This window comes from Corythoichthys intestinalis, chromosome 12, assembly GCF_030265065.1.
Source record: "Corythoichthys intestinalis isolate RoL2023-P3 chromosome 12, ASM3026506v1, whole genome shotgun sequence".
Lineage (NCBI taxonomy): Eukaryota > Metazoa > Chordata > Actinopteri > Syngnathiformes > Syngnathidae > Corythoichthys > Corythoichthys intestinalis.
Window position 1 is genome coordinate 42189872 of NC_080406.1, and position 14412 is coordinate 42204283.

General features: G+C 36.4%; 1 protein-coding gene across 7 annotated transcripts in view; it reads left to right on the top strand.

The window, feature by feature from the left end:
* Window positions 1–6648: 6648 nt before the first annotated feature.
* The window catches only part of LOC130927452 (zinc finger protein Helios-like), a 28514-nt gene continuing 20750 nt past the window's right edge, over window positions 6649–14412 (top strand). For 3 of the 7 annotated variants that reach the window (XM_057853286.1, XM_057853291.1, XM_057853288.1), the window contains exons 1-2: window positions 7719–8191; window positions 8758–8807. In XM_057853286.1, coding sequence (XP_057709269.1) covers window positions 8780–8807 — 28 coding nt within the window. In that variant the 5' untranslated portion in view covers window positions 7719–8191; window positions 8758–8779. Of the gene's footprint in view, window positions 6846–7718; window positions 8192–8752; window positions 8808–14412 lie in introns of those variants that run through there. The other 4 variants (XM_057853287.1, XM_057853290.1, XM_057853293.1 and 1 more) reach the window with 3 other exon arrangements.

The window sequence follows — 14412 nt, forward strand, 5'->3', positions numbered from 1 at the left end:
GAACTTGTAGGTCGCCATTGTTATTGACGTCGCAGGGCGGTGACGTCACATGGTTATGCTGCCGGGCTTGCAGCGTATGACTTTGTTCAACCCTTTCAATTTGAACCCGAGAGGAACATTAATGAGCATGATAGCACAATATTTTACAAAACGAGCAGCAAAAACAAAATGAACAGCAAAGACGGGATGAGACGAGAGTAGGAAAAAAGAACGGTGTTCTGCCAAAATATGCTACACTGGCTGATCGTTCTAGAAGAGGCGAATTTGACACCCAAAGTACTACCGTGCGCTTTCAGCTTGTTTTGTTTAAATGCATACGGACAGAACATCCGGAAAAGATGAACATCCAAAGATGTCTTAAGAAAATACTTAAACGTAGTAATATCAAATAAGGGTGGTTTAAATATGCTACGTGACTAATGTAGCCAACAGATCAACAATCTGCTTTAAAACTACCACACGAAAACACAATGCTTAAAAGTATGAGAGGGAAATACATGCAAAAAGTGTTTTGAGGCAATGAAGAGGTAATAAAAACACAAATTGTACGTACTCGCCACTTTTAACCGATGAGCGGATGTGTTGGAATTCTCGCCGCGTAGAAGGAATTAGTATCAGTAACCGGGTAGTATTCGTCGAGTGACATTGACAATATACGTCATCACCCCGAGCGTCCATTGCAGGTACAAAAACATGGCGCCCTCCGTAGGTCAAATAATGTACTAAATATTATAGATTTTTAAATCAATGGCAATATTCTATTTGTCTCTAATAACATATTTTAGTCGAACAGAAAAATTGAAAAGTTTTTAAGCCCGAGGTTCCCTTTAATAGCTGCCAATGGAACATGTGACACATACTGTATACAGCACATATTGGTCCAAGCACCGTAATTTATTGTGAAACATTGAGCTTGCATTATAATGAAAGGCATTAAAAAAGTTAATGAAAAATGATCTGTGTTGGTTTTCAATGACCTTGAGTGTTCTCTATCCAAAATACAGTACACATAAGTAAGCAACTACAAAGTGTACTTCTACACACATACAGTCTTTCCAGTGACATGTTTCCGTGAAGTATGACAAGAAGGTTACTAAAAGCAAAAATAAACCAAAAAATGATTTACCTTTTTTGTATTCCTATTCCTCTGGATTATGATTAGCCAAATGGTCTCCGCATCTTAACCTGAGGTCATTTTAAATTACAGTGAAACATATTTGCCCCAGATTGAAACCTTTTAAATTACACTCAACCGTGTATGGGTTACCGGCTTGTTGTTCCCCCAGCAGTGGGTTAATTGACTTTGAGCTGAGAGAAATGGAAAACAAAACTGACCTCTAACCAAGCGCATCATTTGTATGCTGTTCTGACTAAAATAGAAGGTAAAACTCAACTTGACCAGAGTTTCCCAACCTTTGCAGAGTTATGGTACATATTTGACACTTTTCTGCTTACAGAATGCTTGTTAGGCTGACTGATGAACAATGTTACAATATTTGTACTTACAGTAATGAATATTCATTTTCAGAGCAGTTATGCGAAATTGAACTAGACTGGATCTAACATGTCAGTAATTGTACAAATGATCAAATCATAAGATCATAAGGAATCTAACAATAACAACAACAAAAAAAAGTCATCTTACGTGAGTTCAGGCAAAACCTCATACTCATTGGTTGTCATTGCCAGCATTACAGTACATCCGCAGTTATAAGTTTTGAAACACCATTCAGTTGAATGACAGTCTCTTTTGACTAAGGGTATACATGTGTATGTATTCACAGTATTTTGATTAAATAGGATTCTTTTGTCAGAATCCACAATTGATTTCAAATCACAATACAATACTCCAAGGCTCTCTCAAAGTCAGCAACAATCCTTCCATCATTTCCTCCATCCTCTGTGTTCAGTTATTAAATCAAATGGTGATCTTGTTGAATTAGATTGGCTGTTGACATTCCATTATTATGTTCCCAAATTTGGCCAAGCTGACTCATTTGTGGTCATCTCACAGAAAATCAGCACAACTAATTTCTCTTTCTCCATCAAAGTATGAGTGATTCCATTCAAGCCAACTTTAATTTCTTCTACAAACCTCTATTATTTTTCGAAAATTGCCTTCCACAAAATGTTCAGAGAAAATTACTAAATATATAATTGTCTAAATGCTCTGTTGCGATGAAGATATGGAGTTCAAAAAGAATTAACACATCTATTCCAACCACTGATTGCTTAACTGATAAAGTGATGAATGAGTGTGTTTAAAGCTCTACTCAAAAAGCCCAACCTTGTACTTGTCCTGCTCATCCAACTTTGTCAAAGGGCCTGTGATTAGTCAGTGCAGTGCTTACAGAAGCAGTAAATTACCAGAGCTGACTGTTTTGTGGTTGGAAATATCCACCTGAGACAATGCGTGCAGAGTAATTGAGACGAAATGCCCTGTTCTCTTATCTGGCAAACAAGTTACTCTCCACGCAAGCTCTGGATAGATTTAAATCAGCAGATTAAAATGATACATGGAGTATCTATCTAGGGTTATTTATATATGATGTAATCTAGTGGGTCAACAATATCATAGATTTTGCCACTATGATTGATTTTCAAATATTTTCAGTGGACATTGTTAAAGTGAATATCTTAAAAACTGCATCACACTCACAGTAAATATGTGTTATTATAAAAACTCGATGTACACATGACACATGACAGCAAATTCTAGCTGGTTTACAAACAGTATTTAAATTACTGCAAACTGTTAGGATTAAATAACTCGTGTGTGAGCGAGAGACCTCACTTTTACAAATGTTAAAACATCACACGTTAGAAATACATGTCAGTTTCAGCATTAAAAAAAATTTTTTTTTTAAATCAATTTCTGCATATTGACAGACTGCAAAGTTATGTGAGGACAACAAATACAGTAGTGTAGAATCCAAATGTTGGTGGATGCATTGTTGTTGTATGGAGGTATGTGCAGGATTGCACCATTCACCTCCTGGAGTTAAGAGTTTTGCTATAAATTCTGAATGGGATTTTATTCTTCTTCTTGTACCATTCAGGGGTTAATACTTGTCCATACACATGAAGCTGTCAGTGACACCCAATACTGTATATTTAATGTTTTTTTTTATTTTTTTTTTTATGTTGCACTGCCCCCTGTCAGCCTCGACCAGAAGTACAAGAGACGTTAATTATCACGAAATATGTGTCATGTATTGAAATAAATCTATGATTTTACTTGATTTACAACTCTAACTAGTATGAACATGATGGATTATCCACTGATAATTTGTTTTTATTTATCAATGTACGCCATCACATATACTGGCAGCGAAATTGAACAATGAACAATGTTAGGCACTGACACATTAATGGTTGTGCTCTTCACTTATGTATTCAGATTCCTTATTCATTTGCTTTTTCACTTATTCATCATTCACCCATTTATTTGTATAATTATTTCATATATTCATTATTCATTGACCTGTGCAGTTCTAGTGTTTGCAATGTCATTGAGAGCTGCTGTTTTTATTTCAATGAAACAAATTCGGATCCTGATTCACTACAAATAACCAGATTCTACCAGATTCTAAAGGGTACACTAACCAAAGGTATTTATTTTTGTTGGTGTGGCGTGATTCCTTTTCTAAAATAAAGTATTTATTTGGATTAACCTTTTCATATAGAAATTAATGATTTTTTAAAAAATTAATTGACACAGAAACTGCATTCCTGTTATATATATCATACATATATGTATATATATAATGTATATATTACATTATATTATTAATAAATAATAATATATTGTTATATTACTGATATATAATAGTGCTCCTGAGAAGTTTTGGTTTGAGTGCATGTCTACATTAGTGATTCTTAACCTGGGTTCGATCGAACCCCAGGGGTTCGGTGAGTAAGTCTAAGGGGGTAAGAAACGCAGAGCCCTATTTTTGTACGCTGATTAAGTCTAGACAAAGTGGCTTTGTTTTTAGACAGGCTTAATCAATTTCTTTTAACTGTTAGTCCTCAATTTGATTGGAGGAGGAAATGGTTTGCTCAGTGGAAGGTTGACTCACACTTGCTATGAGAGTATACAACTGACAAATGGGCAACATGGTCTCAAAATTGGTTATCAGTGCCGTCGTTAGGCTTTCACCCCCCCTAAATAAGCAGTTATTTCAGTAAAAAAAAAAAAAAAAAAAAAAAAAAAAACTTCACAAAAAACAACAAAAAACGCTGACATATTCACTATGGAGTTGCCAGGATATTAGTATAAATCAATAATTATATAACGTATCAATATTAACTAAAATTTGATCATAAATGTCAGTGTTCCCTCACTTCATAGAGTAAGAGAGAAAGCCCCATCAGTTTGTCGTCCAATCCATTCCACATGTTCATATAGAGAACGCCCACATCACCGAAACTTGACTCCGTGTTTCCCTATGTCGGGGCCGACGTTATAGTATAATGTAGAGTAGAGTATAATGCCGTTTCTAACTGCGTTTTTTTTCTTTTCTTCCCAGCAGTGAGTAATCTAATAAATTACTTTTTGTGTGTTAGCATAGCACTAACGTCCTCGTTAGCATTGGCATTTAGCGTGGCGAGTGTCATCTTAAATTCTCGGGCAACATATATTTTTTTTTACATACAGTTTGCGGCGTCCAGGTGATTACATTCATTCATTCATTCATTTTCCATGCCGCTTTTTCCTCACGAGGGTCGCGGAGGTGCTGGAGCCTATCCCAGCTAACTCGGGGCAGTAGGCAGGGGACACCCTGAACTGGTTGCCAGCCAATCGCAATTAATTGAAAATAATGTGCTGTTTTCCTGCTGAGTGTGCATTAACATAACCAACTAAGCATTGCCTTGTAGACGCGTAGACACTATAATATAATAATAATAATAATACATATGAGTATATATTTACTAGTCCTTCTCAAAAAAGTTAGCATATTGTGATTAAGTTCATTATTTTCTGTAATGTACTGATAAAAATTAGACTTTCATATACTTTAGATTCATTACACACAACTGAAGAAGTTCAAGCCTTTTATTGTTTTAATATTGATGATGTTGGCAAAAAGGCATTGCATTACTGTGCTCAATTAGCCTGCCAACTCTGCTGACCTGAGCCCCATAGAGAATCTGGGGGATATTGTGAAGAGGAAGTTGATAGACACCAGACCCAACACTGTGGATGAGCTTAAGGCCGCTATCGAAGCATCCTGGGCCTCCATAACACCTCAGCAGTGCCACAGGCTGATTGCCTCCATGCCACGCCGCATTGAAGCAGTCATTTCTGCAAAAGGATTCCCGACCAAGTATTGAGTGCATAGCTGATATAATTAATTGAAGGTTGACTTTTTTTGTATTAAAAAGCACTTTTTTGTATTGGTCTGATGAAATATGCAAATTTTTTTGGATAGAGATTTTTGTTTTTTCTCGATGCTTTTGCCAAAATCATCAATATTAAAACAATAAAAGGCTTGAACTACATCAGTTGTGTGTAATGAATCTAAAGTCTAATGTTTATCAGTAAATTACAGAAAATAATGAACTTAATCACAATATGCTATTTTTTTTTTTTTTTTAGAAGGACCAGTATATTTTTACTATTATTATTACCAAAAATAATAATTCGCCCTAAACTTTTCTTGAATTACAAATCCATGAGCCTTGTGTGATGTTTTTTAATCAAAACAACCACAGCAAAGACAGGAAAGAAAGGCGATTCAGAGCCTCACCTAAATATTGAAAAATATATCTATGGGTGTGACGATACATACGTCACGGTTCAATACGTATCTTGGTAGGGGGGGTCACGGTTCAGTGCGGGTTCAGTACAATAGGAAAAATAGAAAGGCTTAGGTTTCTCACAGCATTTGAAAGTTACCCCTCGTAGGGGGCTAAGCCCCCCTGTTCTTAAAACCTAGTGACGCCCCTGCTGGTTATATAACACGCTGTCAAAATGAGAAGAATTTTAAATAGGATTTTGCTAAGTTATTAGCTTGCTATCTTAGATGTATTGATTTTGAATTTGAAAAAAAAAAAAATCTTTATTCTATAATTCCGAAGGGTTCGGTGAATCCACGTGAGAAACTTGTGGGGTTCGGTACCTTTAGCAAGGTTAAGAACCACTGGTCTAGGTATAGGCTACTGTATGTAAAACCCAAAGAGTGTCTTCATTCGCGTTTCATCACACAAAGGTGTAACACCTCTTCTTCACCACAAGAGAGAGCCTTTGGAGAGGTAATTTGTTTACTGCACACCTGGCTCATTGACGTCCTACAAGATAATTTTCTGAAAATCGGAACATTTAACTAATTTAAATAAAACAAAATAAAATTTATTTGCTGTACCGCCTCTCACCACCTGAAATGACCTCTATTCATTACAGGTGGAAGTTTAACAATTCTACAATATTCACATTAAAGTTAACATCCGGAACCATAATTAAAGACAGTTGCGCGATGTAAACAAATTTGGCTTCATGTCATGACCAGAAGGTCCCTTAACTCACCACAGACTGTGAGAGCCATGCAGCGCGGTTCCGCAGTACCAAGCGGTCCATTTCACGTTATCCGACCAAACAATACTTACTACATCCCAGCACCACAAGTGGCACTTGTCACTCTGCAGCTGCTCTCTGCGGGAGATGGAGAAGAACTGCGCCGGCGGCGGCGCATCTTAATAGGTGGTTACTGTTGCTTCAGGAGCTTCGGAGCTGACCCGGACTTACTATCTTTCTCAGCACGGAGCAACGATGAAGTCAGATCCGCACCTTGATAATCATTCTGGATCGCCGTGCAACTCACTGGGATAGAATCCATATCCTTCAGGTAAATGAAATAAGACGAACACAAATAATATTTATATCTGTATATTGAAACTAAAACAAACGGAAAAAAAAAGAAAAAAAACTGAAATTCAGCACATAGGCTTCAGGTTTTTAAGGAGCAGGCTCGCAGTCCGATCACCTGTTGCATGACAGTTGAATTCCCATATGAAAAGGACATACATTAAAAATCACAAAATAACAAACTTCAAAGAGATACAGTATAGTCTCATTTTGCATGACGGTAATGGACGCGGCTCTTACAAATAAATTTAACATGCAAATACTTCATGATTTCATGAATGAAAACTATAGGCTTCTGTCACTCAGTGTTAGATGACCACCTTTGTTGAAAAATACCACCAAAACAAAAATGGTCCATTTATATTTGCAACATTCTGTTAAATTGTATGAATTAACTAATTGGCTCCCAGGGACAGCGTTAGACGTCCAATCTATTTGAACTGAGAGGAATGGCAGCAAATGAAAAAACGTCACTCGCTGCCAGTACCTCCAGTTCAAATGGATTGGGCTCCTACTAGGGATAACTCATTTAAAATCTCAGCAGAATAATGAAAAAGACCACGATTGGACGTCAATAATCGCCGATGGCACTGAAAGGATCAATTAACTGTACAACATAAACGCATTGAAACACAATTTTATTACTATAAACAGCTTTATATGATCTCAAACACAACATTACAGGAAAGCAATTGACATCTTTAAAAATAAGAAAAAATGAATATATTAATCTGTGATGCTGTCATTAAAAATTGCCTTTTAAAGCCAATCTTTTAAATCAGGCATAGTTGTGTGAGGCACTGCATTTCAAGCATGAGTCACATCCCCAACACTTGCTTTCTTTCAACACTGACGAACCAACGGATTTTCCAGTCCCTTGAAAAGCGACTGGGTGCTCCTTGTCACTATGGCTAATTCCTTAGGAACCGGTGGATCCAGTTTGATCCATCCCTCTGCTTTTTTCCTTCTAAGCAGCTCGTCAAGTCTTCCCTTTCCAAAGTCCCTGTTGTCAAGTCAGGTCCGTGTCGAACCTTTTAGGAGTGATATTGTATTTTTAAGTCCTCAAGAAGCACGCAGAAAGAGAAGTTGGCTTGGTCACCATTGAGGGAAGATGCTCTCCTCTACTTTAAAACTTGCTCTCATCACGTTCCTGGTGGGGTTTCTTTCATAGCTTTATTTAACAATGCTGAGCTTCCTGCATTGTTTGACTATCAAGAGAGGAAAGAAGTGATTTGGACATTTTTGGTCTTGAAAGGGAGTAGGAGGCGACCTACCATCCCCTCTCTGAGCCCTCGAAATTAGTTTGCTCAGGAGACACACTTGAAGGTAATTATATCAACTCACCTTTTTCAGGCAATATCACGTTAGTTCAACTACACAGTGATTGAACAACATAGTAGATCAAAATTTTACCAAGCGTGGTGAAATAAAAGATGAACAGTGTTTACCTTTAAATTTTGTAATATTATAATAAAATATGTAATATTTTGTTGTCGAAAAGTTTCAAATGAGTTCAGTGTTGATCAGTAAAGAACTGTAGATGATGCCGTTGTAATCTAGATGCATGCAAATATTCACTTAATATTTATTATATTAAGTAAATTCAACTTAAAATGTTTGCTATGAATTAATTTTATTCTGATTTGAAAGATAAAAAAGACTTGGTAAGTGATAAAATTACAAAATAAAAATAAAATTAATCAATAAATTAAATCAAATCCACACTGATCTTATATAATATGCATGCAGGCGCACACGCACACGACCTCATACCCAAATTCCGGGCTATTCAAATGTTATTTCATGTCTTTGTATATGTATTTCTTGACAGGAATTACTAGAAATATCATGAAAGTTTTTTTGTAATGTAAGCATTTTTGTTTTCTCTGCAGCTGCAACGTCAAAGCACTGAAAATGGAGGCACTCAATGGCTACTCTGCTAGTAAGTCTTTTGCCTACTGTTTCTGCTTTAATGACCCGTGAGGTTTCAAAGGTTGACCACGTTGGTTCATATTTAACCCAATATACATTATGGCAAATGAATTCTAAATTCTAAGATAAATGTTCCCTTTAAAAGCTATAGGAATCGAAATAATCTATTCCACCACCTAAGTGTTGCCACCCAAAAAAACGATTTATGGTAATATATTAACACTGTGAATCATAAAACAACTGTTTATGAAATACAGTATATACATTGGAAGAGTGAACATGGATGTGTGGGGATAATTTTTTAACTAATTTAATGCATTTTGCTTTTTATTATTGTGAATGCCTTTACAAAAACAGTGACCATATAGTATAACCCTCATTTTTTGGTGAGGGGTAGGGGGTTAAGAAAATCTCTCATAACGTATAGTTGTTTGCAATTGTTTAAAATGTGTAATTTCCAAGGTATTTATTATCGTTGTTATTTATTTTATTTATTCATTCATTCATTTATTTAAGCTTCGAACAATCGACATTGTACATATCCGATGAAATGAAATTGCAGTTTGTTTGTTTTTTTCATTTGTCAGCGTGATTGCACGTTTCGTATCTTATTGACAGCTGGAACTGGTGCCAGCTAAAAATGTACCAATAAGCCAGGAACTTTTTTTTTTTTCTCTTTGTACTATAAACAAGACCTTATTACCAGGAAAAAAATGATAAACCCCCCCCCAAGTTAAATTGATGACAAACACTTGCGGCACGCTGGAAAACATGCAGAGGCGGGATTCCATCAATTGTTATTTTGATAATCACGTAAACCTATTGTCATTTTAACCATGCTACGTTATATTGGGCAGCCAGGAAGGGCAATGCCATTTCTCGTGCAAATGTCATCAAAGAATTTAAAAAAAAAAAAAAAAAGATATGGATCTTATGCTGACAAACTTAAGTCACGTGATGACTTTTGTATCAGTTTGTTTTTTTTAATCCTGATAAATGAAATTCACTTTAGATTACTTTAGAGTTTAATCAACTTTGACTTTTATATTGAGTTATTACATTGATTACTACTGTTATATTTCTCATATCAGGTTGAAACAGTTTAAGCGATTATCCTGTCATGCAGGCTTTTTGCTGCTCACTTTGAAATGAATGAAATATAAGAGTAAGCAGGATCCTGCTAAATATTATGAATGCACTTCCATTTTTCTTTTCTAAGTTTCCTTTTCTGTGTTACAAAAAAAAAAAAAAAAAAACTTGGTTGTTCATGGCATTGGTTGGGACTTTTAAAACTGGCTGACTATTATAATTAGGGTTATTATATGGTCAAAATGAATTTTAAAAAAAATCTAGACGACCTTGTTAATTCATCTACAGTTTACCTTTGAAAAAATGAATAAAAATAAATTATTAATTGAAGCTTGTTGGTTGGCTTCATGTTGTTTGAATGAAGCTATTGAACATCAATGTTTAGTTTGGTTTGGTTTAGTGAGTAATCACATTGCTTTTATTGAATACATACGTTTTGCTTAAACCGTTGCCGTTTTTTATTGTACATGTGGATGACTGAGAACCTATACAAACATATTGCCTTCATTTAGACTGTCAGGAATGTGAGGTCAAGAAAAACAGTGAATAGTACTTATAGATGATGATTTAATCATTTGTGTGCAACAGGTAACCCTAAGGTTAATCAAAGTGCATTGAAATAGAAATTGTAACACCTCCATGATTAACCCCATATTTGTGCTTGAAAATGCTATGTATTGAACTTACTGTAATGTACTGTTCAGTAGGCTCTTTAAATCTATTAAATTATTTAACATAGGATAAATCATGTGATAATGTGAATTTTGTCAGATAGATTGCATTGATTCCATATTGAAAGAAATAATCTACAACATCAAAGTTTGTTGAAGGACGAGTCATCTTTGTTTGTTGCATTTACGCGTGTGTTTGCGTGTGTGTGTTTTATGAGTGTATGGAAGACTTCAGGGTGGAGGGGGCGGTTGACAGGAAAAACCACATCCCTACCACACAGGAGAATGATAGTTTGCTGCCAGAAATTATTATTGTGTGCAAGTGTAGCTCCTGTCTTGTTTAATTACTTTTGAGCAGTGTTAACATCAGTCAGCACAAGTAAATTCAATTAAGTACGGTATGTTTTGGAACAATACACCCTGATCAGGCCTTGTCAATAAGTATTCATACTAGAGAATCCATCGAAGTACAAATAAAAGGTTAATAGCTGGACTTGTTTGGAATTTTAATTACGTAAAACTAAATATTTAATGTAATTTGTTTGAAAACCTATATTGTGCTGCACAAACTGATTTGCAATAAAAAAAACAAAAACGAAAAAAAAAAAAAAAACAAGGCATGACATTTGGATGTGCTTTTTTCCCCCCTCATCAATACATTTTTGAGCAGTGTTGTTTTCGGCAGCCCTTCTAATTCATTTCTCAGTCTTTTGGACAAAGACACTTATTAGTCTTAGTCATATTTTAGTCATTCCAAAATGTTTTCGTCTTCATCTTGTTTTAGTCGACAAAATCTCATACAAATTTCGTTTAGTTGTAGTCGACAGTTGCTAAAAATGTTTTCGTCTGTAATATTCAAAAGTCCAAAAATAGATAAAGGTTTCCAACAATTTCGAATGAGCATAGACGGATGAGCACATATTTTAGCATCTACAAGGACTTCACCAAATTTGTGATTATAATACACTTACCAGTCAAAGCAGTACATTATTTTGAATTAGACCTACTTAGAAGCCACAAACTGTATGTAAAAAAAAAAGAAAAAAAAATGTCCGAGTGTTTAACAGCCTCTAGATCAGTGGTCCCAAACTGTTTTTGCACCATGGACCGGTGTAATGTGGGCCTTTTTTTTTTTTCACGGACCGGCAATGTGTGGCAGAAAATTACAAAAAATATGAAATAACACGACGGGGCTAAAAAAAATACATGAAGTGCAGGTGAATTGTAACTCACTATACATTGAGTCCACCTTTTTTAACAGCGGCCTCTCCTAAAACTTGACGGCAAATATCCTTGGTCGCAGGCATAATGAGTTCTTCTCCAATCGTGAAAGCTTTCTTGGCTTTAGCAATATGGTTCCCCGCGAGTTATGATACTCTCAGTGCATTTCCTTTTGTTGCCTTGTTTGTTTGCTTTTAGCCACATATTATGCAGAATGGATTTGGTTGTAGGCTCCTTTTCTGGTTCAGCAGGTGGCCTTTTCCCAGTAAAAACATGTTCAAAGATGTCGCCACTCGCAGCACACAGCCAATAGCAGCTAACGTTACTGTTTACATTGACTGACACTTGGCTGCTATAGGTGTGCAAACAGCCCAGTCATGGTGGCCAACAACTAGATGGCGACATACACAAATCTCTACTTGGAGTAGTCATTAGCATAGACAAGCATATTTATGTGTTGAGAGGCACAGGCCAGATTGCAGTTGTTAAAAAATGATTTATTATTTCTATGCGGCCTGGTAGCAAATGCACAATGGACCGGTACTGGTCCCCGGCCCAGTGGTTGGGGATCACTGCTCTAGACTTTCTGACCAGAAAAGCCAAATTGTTTTTCTTTAGGCTGGCCAGTGTTTTAAGAGAACGCTCGCCATTCTGGAGCTAATGCTAATGCTAACGCAAATGCTACGCTAACGCTAGGATTTACATTTAGCGTCTGATGATCACTCAGCACATACTTTTAAAGGCTAAAGCAACATTGCATATTCTCTTTTGCCAAAACAAGAAAACAAATCTTACCGTGTTTCCAAACAAGCCAGATGGCGCGCACCCTAGCTTAAGATACATCATGACCTAAAGAGGCGCTTCTCACATAAGTCGCACGACTCAAACATTGCTACGATGCAAGCTGACATACACCACGTACAATTTGAAAATGTCACGCATTGTGAACATATGAGAGAAATGATGTCGCATTTTCGTCTCGTCAAGAAAACTGGCATTCTACTCGTTATGTTATCGTCTCCTAAACCACGATTTAAGCTCGTCATCGTCACGTTCTTGTCATGAAAAAATTATTAGTTGACAAAACATTTTCGTTTTCGTCATTGTTGACGAAAACAACACTGTTTTCAAGGTATCGTATCGGGACTCAGTATCAGCACATTATCAAAATTCGATGACTCGGTATCTTTTTGCATTCTTTTTGAGTCCGAGTCACCTGATTTTGAGAATCTGCTGATACAGAGTCCCGATCCGATACCGAAAAAAGTTCAAAACATGTTACAGTACTGTATTGTTTACAGTACTTCCTGTTCCGCTTTTTACGGGAGTGATGCAGAGTATAAAACATATATATTTTTTCGTTTCTTTTGGCAATGCCATTGTATTCCCGGATTATTTTGTTTCTTTTTAGCCCTTAAAAAATGTAACTATTATTTTTAAAAATTAAAAACCCGATCCTTTTCACCCGATTACGGTCCTCTGAAAAATGGGCTGGAGACATCCCTAGTTTGGACTTAATAAAATGTACGAAAGACCGAAATAAAGTAATGGACGTTCTTAAAACAAATCTGGGCTAGGTCAGTCTCCAGGACAGAATTGCCAAAGGGTTAGCTCACCCCAGTCACCTGAGATTTCCTCCAGGCCATGCAACCTGAGCCCAGACCTAAGGATTGTGTCATGTACGGCATCTTCTGGTGTGCACTTCTCATGGGGGAGCTGCCACAATGCTGGCCGTAGTGTAAAAGAAAGCTGGGCTATCGCAATGTGTTATTCAATTATTGCAGTCATTCTGTACCCAAAACCCTCCTCAATTATTTCCCATTTAAACTACTTCTTATTGAATTAATTCTTTAATCGCTGGATATTTTTGCAAGTTTTTCTTTGTAGAAATAAAGACTCACACACTGGTTCCTTCGGGAAGTGACAGCTCGGTCAGTTGCGGTGTTTGCCTTTAGGCACTGAATTGTTCAAGAGACCCGATGGAGAAGGCTGTAAGGGGATAAGGGAATGGTTTGCCCTCCCTCTGAGTGGACACAGGCTATCCATAGCCTGAGCTGCTGAGAGGATGCAATCTGATCCACGTTTGCTGGACATTAGGATACCATAGTTACAACGTCTGTTCAGTTAGGTTCCTATAGCGTTGAACTACTTTTACAGTTGCCATTTGTTAAAAAAATGAAAATAAAAAACTGGAGACAATTACCAGTGCTTTATTAAACACTGATAAAGAAAAACCTTGTGTGCAGATGTATATTACATTATGTAGCCTATTGGGAGAAATTCAATGCATTATCACTGACCTTCACTGCCCGTAGCTGAAGGAATTTTTTTCTCTTCTTTTTCTTCTATCTGCAATGTAAGAGTCATTGCATTCTTTTTCACAATCTGTCTTGCTTAACACACAGCTTGCCTTTCATAGTCTTTTTCAGTGGCATTTCTGATTTGCGGTTCGTTGTTTTGTCTAAATTATCGACGTGTAAAAAAGTTGCACATGAAGTCAATTTCACAAACAATGTAAACCAGTGACAATGACAGACCTCCAATTGTCGGCTCTTTTCATTGTTCTACCTTTAATTTAAACGAGTTTGTCACTCGTAGACGTCCAATCCAATTGAACTAGGAGGGCTTGCAGAG